Source organism: Argiope bruennichi, chromosome X1, assembly GCF_947563725.1.
Source record: "Argiope bruennichi chromosome X1, qqArgBrue1.1, whole genome shotgun sequence".
In the NCBI taxonomy this organism is placed as follows: domain Eukaryota; kingdom Metazoa; phylum Arthropoda; class Arachnida; order Araneae; family Araneidae; genus Argiope; species Argiope bruennichi.
The window spans coordinates 55,689,879-55,703,242 of record NC_079162.1 but is presented as its reverse complement, the minus strand read 5'-3'; the positions used below and the strand labels follow the sequence as shown (position 1 = coordinate 55,703,242).

The following is a 13,364-nucleotide window of genomic DNA, read 5'->3' as shown; positions in this document are numbered from 1 at the left end:
ACACTCTTTACCATAAATGCTCGCTCTAAAGATGAAAAAAAGAAACCCCAATTTTCAGGTTTGCTTGGTACTTTAATTGTTATAGTTCTAATACTCTTTGAGTCTCAGGAATCATTAGGCGCAAATAATTCTGCATTATTTTCATTTGCCTCGGCACGAATTCGCGCTATTCCAAGCACAGTTTTTGCTCTTTCTAATTTTAACTTCTCAAATGCTAATTCTTTTTCATCTTCTGCCTTGCGCTCCTCACCAATTAAGTTTGCAAGATCACTTACAATTTCAGGTTCAGTTTTAAATTTCTCGCCTTTTTAATCATATCAATTAGTTCTAAAACTGTCATTTCATTACTTGTGTTCAATCCAAGTTCTTTGGATATAAGCCTTAAATCAGCCTTTCTACAAGACTTAAACATTTTGAAATAAGGCACAGTCAATAAAGAAAACAAAACAATCCTACCTCATATGAAGAATTTTTATCCACAAGATATCTCAGTAACTCCAGAAACAAAACTTGATGGTGAATCGAAACTGTTTCACATTAATAATAATTAAACTGCTTCACTCCGAACGAGCGGACCACATGTCGTCGGTGCTCATGAAAAGAACTCATACTCAATAAGTAAATTAATGCTCATTTAGCGGACAGTAATTCACTTTTAATCCACACTCAATAATTTGACGAGAGCCGATGGTACACAGATCTCTTCCTGGCTGCTCGCCACTCAACTCACTGTTTTACACAAAAACTCTTTTTTCATACAGATGGCGCGATGGTAGTATGCACAGATACAATTATCACATATATTTTATCTATATATATATATATATATATATATATATATTTGTAATGTGTAAATAAAAATTATGATAGCGAGATTTTGATTGTTTTCCTTTAATGATTCCTACAAATTAAAAGGAAATTATTGATTCATAAGTTGTATAGATTTAAAAAAAGGTATCTATACCTTTTATATTTCATAATTTGAAATTGTAAACATAATTTATTCAGTATATACTAATTTGAGTTTCATGTTCGTTCCTCTGAGCAAACTGAAAACATCAAAGTCTCAATATTTATAAAAGTAATTACATAAGAATAAAAAATAATAATTTTATTAGTAAGCTTTAAAATATTAACTTATCTAAGAGTAATAATTATTTTTAAAAAGAATTAACTGGGGGAATTATATTCATAAGATTCAACATCCAATAATATTTAAATAATATATAAAAAAGAACATATGTAATTTTTCAAAAACACTGCCATAGTCATTTGTCAAAATGTATCCTTCGGATAAAAAAAAGGGGGGGGGAGGATATGGGAATGGAAAGAATAAAGCGGCACCAAACGAATTAAAAAGCAATGTTAGTTAATTATACAAAAGCAATAATTCCATTGAAAATACAAATTAAAATTTTAATGTAAGAAATAAAATTATATAACTAATAAAATTTGGAAAATAATTCAAATTAATATGTAAAAAAAAAGAAGTTTTTAATAATATTTATAAAATAAAATTATATAACTAAGAAAATTTGGAGAAAATAATTCAGAATAATGTCTTTAAAAAAAATCAGAAGTTTTTTAATAATTGATCTGCTAGCGTAATATTTACTAAACAATGGTTCCATCAACGTTATCGGCAGACTTCACGACATGCGCAGAACGGTTTGTTTGGTACCTGATACGTGACCGTGAATTAACCCTATTAGATTTCTTTTAATGACATTATCATATCTGCTATAAAGTTAAATAAATTGTCATCTGACTGATAATAGAAAGAAAGAAAGTAAGAAGCATTAAAATATGAAATAAAATCTATAAATAAGTAAGTATAAAAATAATATTGCAAAAACGTATTAATTTTTTTTGAAAAAAAAAATGTATTTTATTTGTTTAGTTTCTAAAAGACAATTTCATCTGTTAATTTTTTCGGACATGAAAGTTATGAACATCTCCTTTCCTTTCACTTCAAACAGCACATAATTGCAAAAAAATTAAACAAATAACTACAGCAATGGATTAAGATTTCCACATCACATTAGAGAAATATTCCAATAATATCCGTTTTCTACTACAAAAATTTCACCCTTATTTAAAAAATCTTGTAACCAACTTTTATATAAAATTTGAAGATAAAAACCAAAATATAAAACACTAATTATTATTTAAATATATGTGTGTGTGTGTGTGGTGGTGGTGGTGGGGGGTTAGGAAAAATTTTTCTTTGAAAATTCATTTAAACCAGCGGGAGTGATCTTCCCCAAGCTTTTTGACATACTCTCCAATAAAAGTCTTATCTCTCCTCCACCGGATAAAATTATAGATCTTGGTAAGGCCAAGAATTCTTTACATGACATAGGTTAACAATAGTTATGAAGTTATTAAGAATAATTGTTAGCGTTTTTACTGAATCTATCTTATAACTATGTATTTTGCATGCCTTTTTACCGAACGATTGAAATCAAGATTTGACACAGAACTACAGCTATAGTTGCAAGATCACTTACCAATTTTCATTGATTTAATCATTGCGTTTATATGCATGTGAAAATACCCGACAATAGACGGTAACTCCTTGAGGATATCTACACTTTGGCTACTAACTAAATCAGAGAATGAAATTTTATTCATCTAGCTTTCTTCGTTTTGCAATTATCGTGTTAACTTATATTTAGACAACCGGGCCGACAGACTTAATTTAAATGAATTTCTCACAAAACTTGATAGAAATTTACAATTTAGTGCAAAGAGACTACAAAACAAATTTCATTATTTTGCACGGTGTTTTTGAATTATAGATTTCACAAAAAAACAGCCATATTGTCAGAAAGAAGTCCGAAACGTGAAGATTTGTTTAGACCTGAAGTTCGAATTTTTTGACAATTACAACTCTTTCTCTATCTATACTTTCATTAAGAGAAAATAAAAATAATAACTGGTGTTTCTACTGGTTAAGAAGTCAATAATTTCTTCTAGTTATTCTATAAGAATTACTTGGAAGGTTCACATGTTCGGCCTTTTTGAATCCTTGAATGCAATAGATTGTTTTTTAAAAAAAATGATAACACTATTCAAAGATCAGTTCTACTCGTATAGCATTAATGAATATTGCCATCCCGGTGTTTTTATAGCGCTCCCTAAAATAAGTTACGGTACACTCCCGAGTATCTGGCTTAATGTGGTGGAAGGGTATGCCGGATAAAAAAAAAGTCGGATATTCCGTATTTATATGAACTCATTTCTTTTACCCACCAATGCAAGAAGAAGTTTTTATACTAAAACACGCTGTTATAATACACATTTCTCATTTCTTATTGAGTACTAAGGTCCTCCATTTATCTCGAGCCATATAGAATGTGAACGGTTTTTCTTACTTTTATTCCACTTCCACTAGATTGTGCAACACGCCATTTTCCAATTTCTGCCCGATTTTTTTATTTGTCGTCCACTGTACTTTTCCCAACTCTTAACCCAGAAGTTATATTCTTTGCTGATTCACTAGAGTCTGGTCGTAAAGAGCGTAATTTCTCCTTCATAGTAACTACAACTTTTTTTCGTTTACCACCACTATCGAAATATTCATTGTGGTACTGTTAAGGAAACATTAAATATAACCCTAGAATAATTTACGAATGTATACTGTACATACTGTGCAATTATAATCAGGGGCAGCAGCAAAAATTGAGGTCAGTTACACATAGAGATGCATAATCCACAATTTTTTTAATAACAAATAATTTTGCTGATATTTTTAAATATTTGTTCCAAATATCTGTTATTTCAATCATATTATTAATTAAAAATTATTAATTAGTATTAAATATAAAATTTATTAATTGCAATTGATACTTTATTTACTAATTTAAGTAACGTGTGATTAAATTATCTATTTCAGCTTACTTCTTAAATAGGACTTTTTTTCAAAACTATTTATTTAATTTCGTTATTGGAGTAAACCCTTTTCTGAAAAAATTTGAATTAAATAGATATGTCATTTCTTTAAAATGTTGACTTTAGTTTTCTATTCTACCAATAGATGGCGCCAGCAGTAAACAGAATATATGCAATAAAAGTCAAGTCACAAGCAATTAAAAGTGATCTTTATGGAATAGTGCATCGTCAAATGCGAATTTCGGAAAGTCAAGGTCACTCCCATGAAGTGGAGAGGTGACTTCACACTTTCCAGTGAGGTCACCGCTCCGATAAATTTCAGTTATATGCAATTTAATGATACGATAATTCCAAGAATAACCGGTACGTTCACTTCAATGGGTAAGGGACTTTCCCTATACATGATTGAACTCTTGTTCGAGAGTTTCCAATGAACAGATCATATCGATTGTTACGTTCTATCATGATCCAAGACCTGTAATTGTAATATCACCAGTAAGATCGTATCAAGGATTTGAATCACGCCCCTGTTTGAAAAGTATTGATCACTGGTATTTGTGACTTTTTGATATTGGTGACGTAATAACCGTTCGTAAAATATTCGTCATCCCTAGTTACACATTGACGAAACAATGAATAACGATCAGAACGCTACTCTTTTCCTGTCACATCTTGTATTTTGCACACGACACGTAGGAGAATCGTAGCAGACTTCCACTTCCAATGCCTTGGCAATGTTGTCAATACAACACCTTGCTTCCTCCTTTAATTATGATAAAATAAAACTAGGCTGGATAGTACGGAAGGCGGATAGTCGCGAACCGGATACTCGGCAGTGTTTTGTATTTGTAATTTATTTTGTCAGTTTTCAATACTTGCATCTATCATCTCCTTTTTTATTAACTTTTAAATTTATCAATGACTTCGTTGTTTTAATATTTTATCCTACTGACATTTTATTTTTATCAATTAAATACATGTATGGCGCTAAAAATGGTCTGCAACCCAACCCAAACACTGCGGATAGGACACCCCCACCCCTTACCTTTCTGTCGCTGCGTCACTAGTAGATTGTAGCACCCTCATTTCTTATAATTTGCCATCAATAGTTCTCTGTATTTTGTTAATTCATTATATTATTTTCAATAAGATTGAGACTACTTGTTTTATATTTACAAATCAAATGAAGTGAAGTTGTGTTGAATCGGCTGTGTATGTTAGAACTGAAAAGTTAAGCTTGTGTGCAAGTATCGATTTCATGATTGTATGCGATCCTTTGTTGAATTTCATTTTTAATCAACGAAAATTTTTTGCGTAATGCATATTTACAGTTAATTTTGATGTTCATAATTTCATTTAATTCTTCTATTTTTTCTATATATTTATTATCTTGTTATTCTTATGAAGAAATTATATATTGAAACGAATTACTCGTGCAGTGGAATAAAATTGGAAGATTAGGGCACTTTCTATTTATGAGCTCGTGATTGCATTTAAATTTTCTTAATCCATATTTCGATTAGTAAAATGGCGAGTTTTAAACCGCCATATGGACTAAAATCCAATAAACAACCGTATGATGCTTCTACATTCAGATGCCAGAAATGCTTGGAAATTGGCCATTTTACATATCAATGCACTGGTAAAAGGAAATATGTGAGTCGACCTAGTCGGACAGAATTGTTGAATAAAAAACTGAAATCGGACGACGATGCAGCGCAGAATGTTTCTGATGAGAAGAATGCTTCTGATCAGCAGAATGTTTCTGGTGAGCAAAATGTTTGTGATAAGCAGAATGCTTCTGGTGAGCAAAATGTTTCTGGTAAGCAGAATGTTCCTGCGGAGCCCGTACCTTCCACTAGTGGCTATCGGGTTAATGCAATGCGTGCTGATAATATGAAAGATGATGCCTCCAGTCATTCTTCTGCTCATTCAAGTACATCTGAAGATTCAGAAAGTGATAGCTCGACCTCCAGCTCCAGTGTCTCTTCATCAAGTTCAAGTTGCTCCAGTTCATCAGCCTCAAGTTCATCTAGTCAGAGCAGCTCAAGCTCATATACTTCAAGCTCTGATAGTGACTGAATTTCAGAATTTTTATTTCTTCATTGAATATCAAAATTGATTTTTTTATAGCCAAGGGACTGCAAGATGGAACAAAATTTATTATCAGGTATATTTTTTAAGACAATTTTATTTTATTCTTATTTGTAGTATCTAGTAGTGACTGATTTCCAATGAAAGTCGTCAAATAATGCAAGCTTGTAATAGAACCATGTTAACACAAATCTTCAATATGTAATTTTCAACAATGTTTGAATGGAAAATAGAAGTAGATTTGTGCATTTGGATATAAAATATTGTGTTGAAAGGAATGTAAATTTTATGAAATGTTTTCTTTATTATTCTGATAACATAATTTGCTTTTAAAAATATATTATAATAAATTATTTATTTTATCATTCTAATTTTACATCTGTATCTTGAAATATCCAGGTCTAAAAAAAAAAAAACTTACTAATGCTTACGAGTGACATAAATTATCTAAAAAGAAAGCACAACTTATAATTAAACGTGAAAATTAATGTCCTTTGATTTGTTTAATGTTGAAAAAATAAATATTGGAAGGTTTTGAATTAGTGTAATGGAATAATTGTAAAATTGATAATCTTAAGACTGCAATAACTCTAAAATAAACTAATAAAAATCAGAATGTTTTACAATTTTTTAAGAACGAAAGATCCAACAAGTGTGTGAATCTGATTAATCTGCTTCTTTATGGATTTTATATAATATATAAATAAAATGAAATTTTAAATATTGGAAATTATTATATCATGGGAATTAATTTTTTCAATAAATCATATCAGTCTTGTTTAGAAAATTTTCCACTGAAGTATTTTGATAATGTTTACTTTTATATACTATATAACATAATAACTAATACTACTGAAATTCTGGATAATTTTTACAGGATTGAGAATTATTATAAATATATATATATAGGATAAAGATTTGGTAATATGTTTATAAAGAAACGACTTTTTCAAAAGTACATGTAAATATATCTACTATGAAGGTTATAGTACTCTATACTTCTAGATGTGTATTAGGATTACTTAAAAAGAACTGAAACTGTTACTTAAAAACAAAATTAAAGAGCTTTCATTTTTATCATTTGGGTAGAATGCTCTAAAATTACAGAGTATTATTATGTACTTTTTTGTATCATTTGTCTCTGAAGAATTTAGATTTCATTGCATAAAAAAGGATTCTTAATTTTGTAAGTGTCTTTTTAAATATTCATGATGTAATTGGCTTTAAAAAGATGCTTTTGATGTTAATTACAGTGATAATTTAAAAAGCTACATCTAAAATAACTATTATATTTGAGTCTTTATTCATTTAATTTTCATTACATTTATAATTTAAATATTTTTGTTAATTTTTACCACTATTTCTTACTAATTTTACCACTATTTCTAAAAAATTCACCATATAGTTGTGCATTTTTTAAAAATTATGTATTAATAATTTTATTTCTGTTTCCATTTACTTGAAGTAATAATAATTTGAGAGTAATTGTTTTTGAGGATTAAATTCAAATCATGAATAATATGTACCTTTTGCAGTTCTAGCTAATGGTTATCTTTTGATTTAAATAATTTTCTGTTTTCTAAAATCAGGATTGTATGTTACTTTGATTTTTTTTTTTTTTTTACTCTAAAATGAATTGCATAATATTCTGTTTTCATGTTTTTGTACATAGGTAATAAAGTGCAATTTTGGGAAAATTTATATTATAGAAAGTATGATTAGGGGAAGGTGGAACAAAGTGGTGCAATTTTTATTTTGTTTGCAATAAAGTCTCAAGTAAATAAAGTTTTTTAAAGAATCTTAGATATCATATGTTGTTAAAATTAAAAAAAGTAACAACTCGTGTTTTTGGTAGTGATGGAGATATTAATTCTGTGCCCCATTGTTGAGGTTTGGAATTTTCACAGCAATGGCTAGTATAATAGGTTTTTATTAAAATTCACTTGAATTGAAACACTTAATAATTAATAAATACCATATTTGATCGTAACTGTCTTAATTAATATTTGGCTTAACATAAAGTACCATATTTGATCAGTTTATATCTAATTAAATTTATTGAACTTTTATAGACTAATTATTAAAGAATTACTTTGATTTGAATGCATGTAGATGCCTCATCAGACTTGAAAGGGTTAAAGGAATTTTCATGGTAATTGGATTATTTTGGATGGGACATTTTTGGTAAGTTTCCGTTTTTAATTAAAGCAATTTAATGAATATTGGAAACATTCTGTTTTGAAGTTATTATATCAGGTTTAGATGTTTTGATATTTTAAAGAGCTTTTCTGACTAAAATTAATTAAAAAGAAATTGCTGTGGAGGGGATTGGAAAATTTAGTTTATTATTATTATTCTAAGCTAAGAATCTGTTCTATTTCAGTATTCACATTATCAGAACATTTTATTTATTATATTTATCCTCTAATAAGTAATTCTTTTTAAACCTTTGTAACATATATGATATTTTTAAAAATATGTTCTTATATTTTAAAGGATACATATGGCTATTAGTTTAAGAAATGCAGAATATTCCAAAAAATAATAATAACTTAATTTTCAAACAAAATGCTTAATTATAGACATTTTTAGTGCATTCTAAAAACTTATAATAGAATTTTTTCATCCAGCAATGGTTCTAACAATATTTTAATGATTTACCTATAACAAACTCTTTTACGAAAAAGTAAAAAGTTGTAGATGACTCATTATATTTTTAAAGAAATATAGCCTTAGTTTTAGCTTCTTCAATGAAAGTTATTTGTGCGACAAATAGTCTTTTTTTATTTCATATGCTTTTAATCTCAACTTTCACTTTAAAAAAAATTTCCACCTGATTTTGTTTTATTGCATATAATATTTTATTGCAATTTGAAGCTGTGTTGATTTTTGAAATACTGCTGTATACTTAGTGAATTTGGTAAAAGTTGTCCTTTTTTTTTTTTATCAGAGATAAGGTAAAAATGGAATTACTAAAAATTTTCAGTTTATCTTTACCAAAAGGTTTTACTTAGTGCAGAGTGAAAGGCATAGATATGTCCATCTTTAGCTATCTGTCTTTAATTCCTCACAATGAAGATTATTATCAACTTCTCAGAAAAACAGTACATTTATTTTTTAGCTACTTTATAAAACCCTGCTGTATTGTTTATGACTGCTTGATTTTGTAAAATCCTTGAATTTACATAGCATTTTAATTCTGCTCTAAATTGAACTACAAGACCTTTTTTCATGTGATGTTCCAAAGAAAGAGTAATAAGCTAGACAATCAAAATCTGACTCATAGTGAACAGAATTTGCCAGCTATTCTTTAACTGGTTAGTAGGACTAATGATCCAATAATGATCTTTTTGAAGATAATGTTAATACATAGTAGCAGTAAAAAAAAGTTACTTTCATTGAACACCAATGCACATTCATGATTTCAATTTGTTGCCTAATTGAAAAATTTTCTATAAATTTTTTTTTATTAACCCGGTCCTTCAAATTCGCTCCAAATGCTGAAGCTCTAGGAATTATCTTTTCATGTTGTCGACATGTTTAGAAAATGGAGCAACTGTTTTAAATTTTCATTTACTTCTGCAGTAAGCAAAATTATTTATGATTTTATAGATTTTCCTTCAGCATTGATCCATTAGTAGAAAGTAATTAGGGTTTCACTATTGATATATTCCAATTCGCCACACAATACATTCACACTACACTCTTTGTACACACAATCTGCCATTCAATTTTTATTATGTTTTCAAATTTACTTACAGTTATAATAAGCAACTCCTTAGCATTATGAATTTTCAATTTAGAAAAGGATTTCTTAAATTCGATAAGTAACAATTCTATGTTTTTATGGTATATCCAGTAATACACTTCCCTGTCTTTCTGTTATTGGATGAGTATGTTTTGTTCTTAAATTATGGAAGCAGCTAGTGCCAATTTCTGCAATAGATTCTTGTTTGAAGCTCATGCTTTAGTATTTTTGTATTCTGTTTGCCATTGCAAATAATTTTTTTTTATCCTGGATTGAATCCATTTGTATCATCAATTTTTTTAAAGGATTTCTTTTATAGTTTCTCTAGCAGTAGCCAAGTCTTTCTTTTGGGCTACTTTTCATGTTTAAATATCTGAAGGAAAATATTTTTTGAAAGAATACTGTTAATAATGTAAAGAAATATTGTAAATGTCTCATAAAAAATGCAAATTTATATGGTGGAAAATCCTTTATAAAACTTTACTATTTTATTTCTATTGTCATTCACAATTCTAAATTATAAAAAAAAAATCTTTAAATGAAAGGCACAAAGCTATTAAAGATAATAAAATTTATTTTATGAAACATGTTTGTTTTAAATTTATTAATTAGGCAAATTATGTATTTAACAGTCTGTCCCATTTCAGTATGTAACATTGTTTCTTGTTTGATACCCCATTTTATGTAAAAAAAAAAAAAAGAACTATATAATGTGAATTTAGATCATCATTTTTAACTTAAAAGAATCTAAACATAATTTGCTTTCTTTTTAAAATATTATTCATTATAATTATAAAATAAGCAGCAGTTATAAATAGTGAGGCATGACACATTCCTTTGAATTTCAACATTTCCTGAATGAAATTTTATCCTTGAGATCGATTAGTTTTCTTTTATGTAATGATTCCACTATACTTTTAATATTTCAAACATTCTTTATATGAATTTATTCACCTTGTTGTTCAGTTAATCATAATTATTTTACTACTCGGTGTTTGTTTAGTATAATTCATTATTTTATGCTCAACTTTTTTTTTTTTTTCGCTCAAGTTCTGTGTAATGTCTGACAAAGAAAATATAATTAAAACATAAAATTTTACTTTTATCATGTAAAAATAAAGATTTACTTATAAAAATATAACTAATTGTGCAGTCTTCTGAAACACATAGACTTCAGGGAAATAAGATGATTGACAAGGCTTTAAATAAATTGGAGCTGATTTTGCCACCACTTTAAAATGAAATTCACCATAACACTGTGCCCCACCTTCCCCTATAGCAAAATTGATTTTAATACAACATTGTAAGTTTTATAAAATAACAAGACTAGAAACAGTTTTCATGTGCAGGCATCGGATTATATTTGATATAACCCAAAATCACTTTTATAATTTGCCTGAGCAACATTACGCATGGTTATCTGAAGATTTACCAGCTTGCTATTAGAAATAATTTAACCTCAAATTATAACTGGCAAGAAATTTTATTCCTTTGACTGTTTATTGAAATTATCTAAGAAACAAAGATTTTTGTATTAAACTGTGGAAATTGTGTATTGTTTGTGCAGAAGAGCTAGAACTCTTCTAATGTAAGAAAGTACTAATTTTTAATTAATTTTAATTTTTTTAAAACTTTTTTCCAACTATCTCTGTGAGATGAAGTTTTCTGTCATATAAGAGAAGAGACACATATGTGTAAAACAATATATGTTTCCTGTCAATATTGGAAGCTCTAAGAGAAATTTATTAAATTGATGATGGATTTAGATTTTGCTTACAAGATTAAATAAATTAGTGATTATTTTTACAAAAGAAAAAAAGCTGCAAGCATTGCTGTTCTACATCATCTATACACATGCCGCCCCTGGTTTTAAAAACTGATCTTTTCTTCTAACAGCTTTTCTTTTGAAAGTTTCTAGATTTTACTTATAGTTCTAATGTGAATACAAGCTCTCAGTATTTATATTTACAGTTACTTGAGGGTTTTTTTTTTTTTTTTTTTTGGTACTATATGGAGCTCAAGAAATATTGGCATGATCTTAGAGAGAGAGAGGGTATATAATCTAATGCCACCAGTAAACCATTAGATTATATTAACCACAGTTTTAATTAAAACTGTTGGTTGAAAGTTATATGTTTGAGATATTAATATGGATGAGTTCTCAATGTTGTAAGATATTTGGGTTTTTTATGCCATCTGCAGAACTAAGAATATTGGCATAGTCTTAAAGAGAAGATATACTTCAATCTGATGCCATCAGTAAACCATTTTAATTAAAACTGTTGGTTATATGTTTAAAATATTGATGTGTATTATATGTTCAATGTAATAAGTGTTTTTAAGGAAATCATTAGAGTAGTGAACATAACTATATTATAATAACTGGCAAAGATGACAGTTATTATTTTTTTGTTATTGTTAAATGTTTTTATGGATCATAATTGTGAATATCTTTCATATGCTGCATTGTCCTATCCATCTGGTTTTATTGTTTTTATGGTTCCAAATCATTATGTGACACTTTTAAAAATGCATTTCAAAGGTTTAAAATAAAAAATCTGTAAATTTATAGATGTAATGAGTTTTTAATAATAGATGTGATGAGTGTTTAATAAAATGTGTTACTTAAAAATGAGCTAAATTATTCTAAGGTATCAGTTTTAAGTGTACACTCACATGGGGCAATTCCCACCGATTTTGCTGCCCCAATGATGTAAACTATTTCTCTTCTGCTTTGTGTTTTTTAAATATTTATTTGAAAGAAGAAGAAAAACCTAGTCATTTTTATGGTTAATTTTTAACTTTTAAAAAATGTCTCCCCTCCTCAAAGCATAAAGGAGAACTTATGTCATTTTTTAAAAGTGCCTTTGTAACTATTTTCAGATTAGGCATCTTTTTATCGCCTGCCCTCCCCTGCCAAAATTTAATATTCAGTAGCTTTAAAACAGCTAACAATAGAAATGAAAGTCAGTAGCTGAACCAAATTCCATTTTATTGTATAGGAAAATGTTTTTATTAAACCTGAGACAAAACCATTTTTATGCTTTTTGAAAAAAGCAGACTTATAATGTATATTTTAAGTTTTTGATTCATTTGTAAAGAAATGCAACTTGATATGTGTTGTACATTTTTTCCAATCTTGTGTCAATGTTCTGTGAATAAAATTGTTATTTGTATTTTTCATGAGAATGTATTTGACACTATACTTTTTCTTTTCATGTACAACAATACTCTTTTATTAATTAGTAGCTTTTTATTTCATTTTGTCAGTAAAGCATGCCAATACACTCTTGATTTTGCAATTAATGTAAATAATAATATATAAGAACTTCACATTTATTGTTAGATTCTGATATACACTTAATTGCAGTATTATTACAATTATTCTTTATAATACCATGAAAGATTTTAAATATGCTTTTTCAAATGCATTAAAACTAAACATGTTTTCCAATTGCACAGCTAAAATAATAACGTGAATTTTTTTCATTGAAAATATTTCGAATGAATTTTTGTTACATTTCCCTTTTATTTCTTTTCCCAATTTAAGCAGCCTACATTATATATATATATATATATATAATATAATATAAACTTTTTTTAATGCTAACAAAACTATAAAGTGGTA

The 13,364-nt window shown here is 27.9% G+C and overlaps 1 protein-coding gene across 1 annotated transcript; it reads left to right on the top strand.

Moving 5' to 3' along the window:
- Positions 1 to 4,940: 4,940 nt before the first annotated feature.
- LOC129958559 (zinc finger CCHC domain-containing protein 10-like) lies at positions 4,941 to 12,887 on the top strand. The gene is made up of 2 exons (XM_056071104.1): positions 4,941 to 6,064; positions 8,101 to 12,887. The coding sequence occupies exon 1, from the start codon at positions 5,422 to 5,424 to the stop codon at positions 5,974 to 5,976; it is 555 nt and encodes a 184-aa protein (XP_055927079.1). The 5' UTR covers positions 4,941 to 5,421; the 3' UTR covers positions 5,977 to 6,064; positions 8,101 to 12,887.
- The last annotated feature ends 477 nt before the right edge of the window (positions 12,888 to 13,364 follow it).

Bases quoted from the DNA above. Each gene is read 5' to 3' on its own strand.
- LOC129958559 (XM_056071104.1), top strand. From the start codon at position 5,422: ATGGCGAGTTTTAAACCGCCATATGGACTAAAATCCAATAAACAACCG.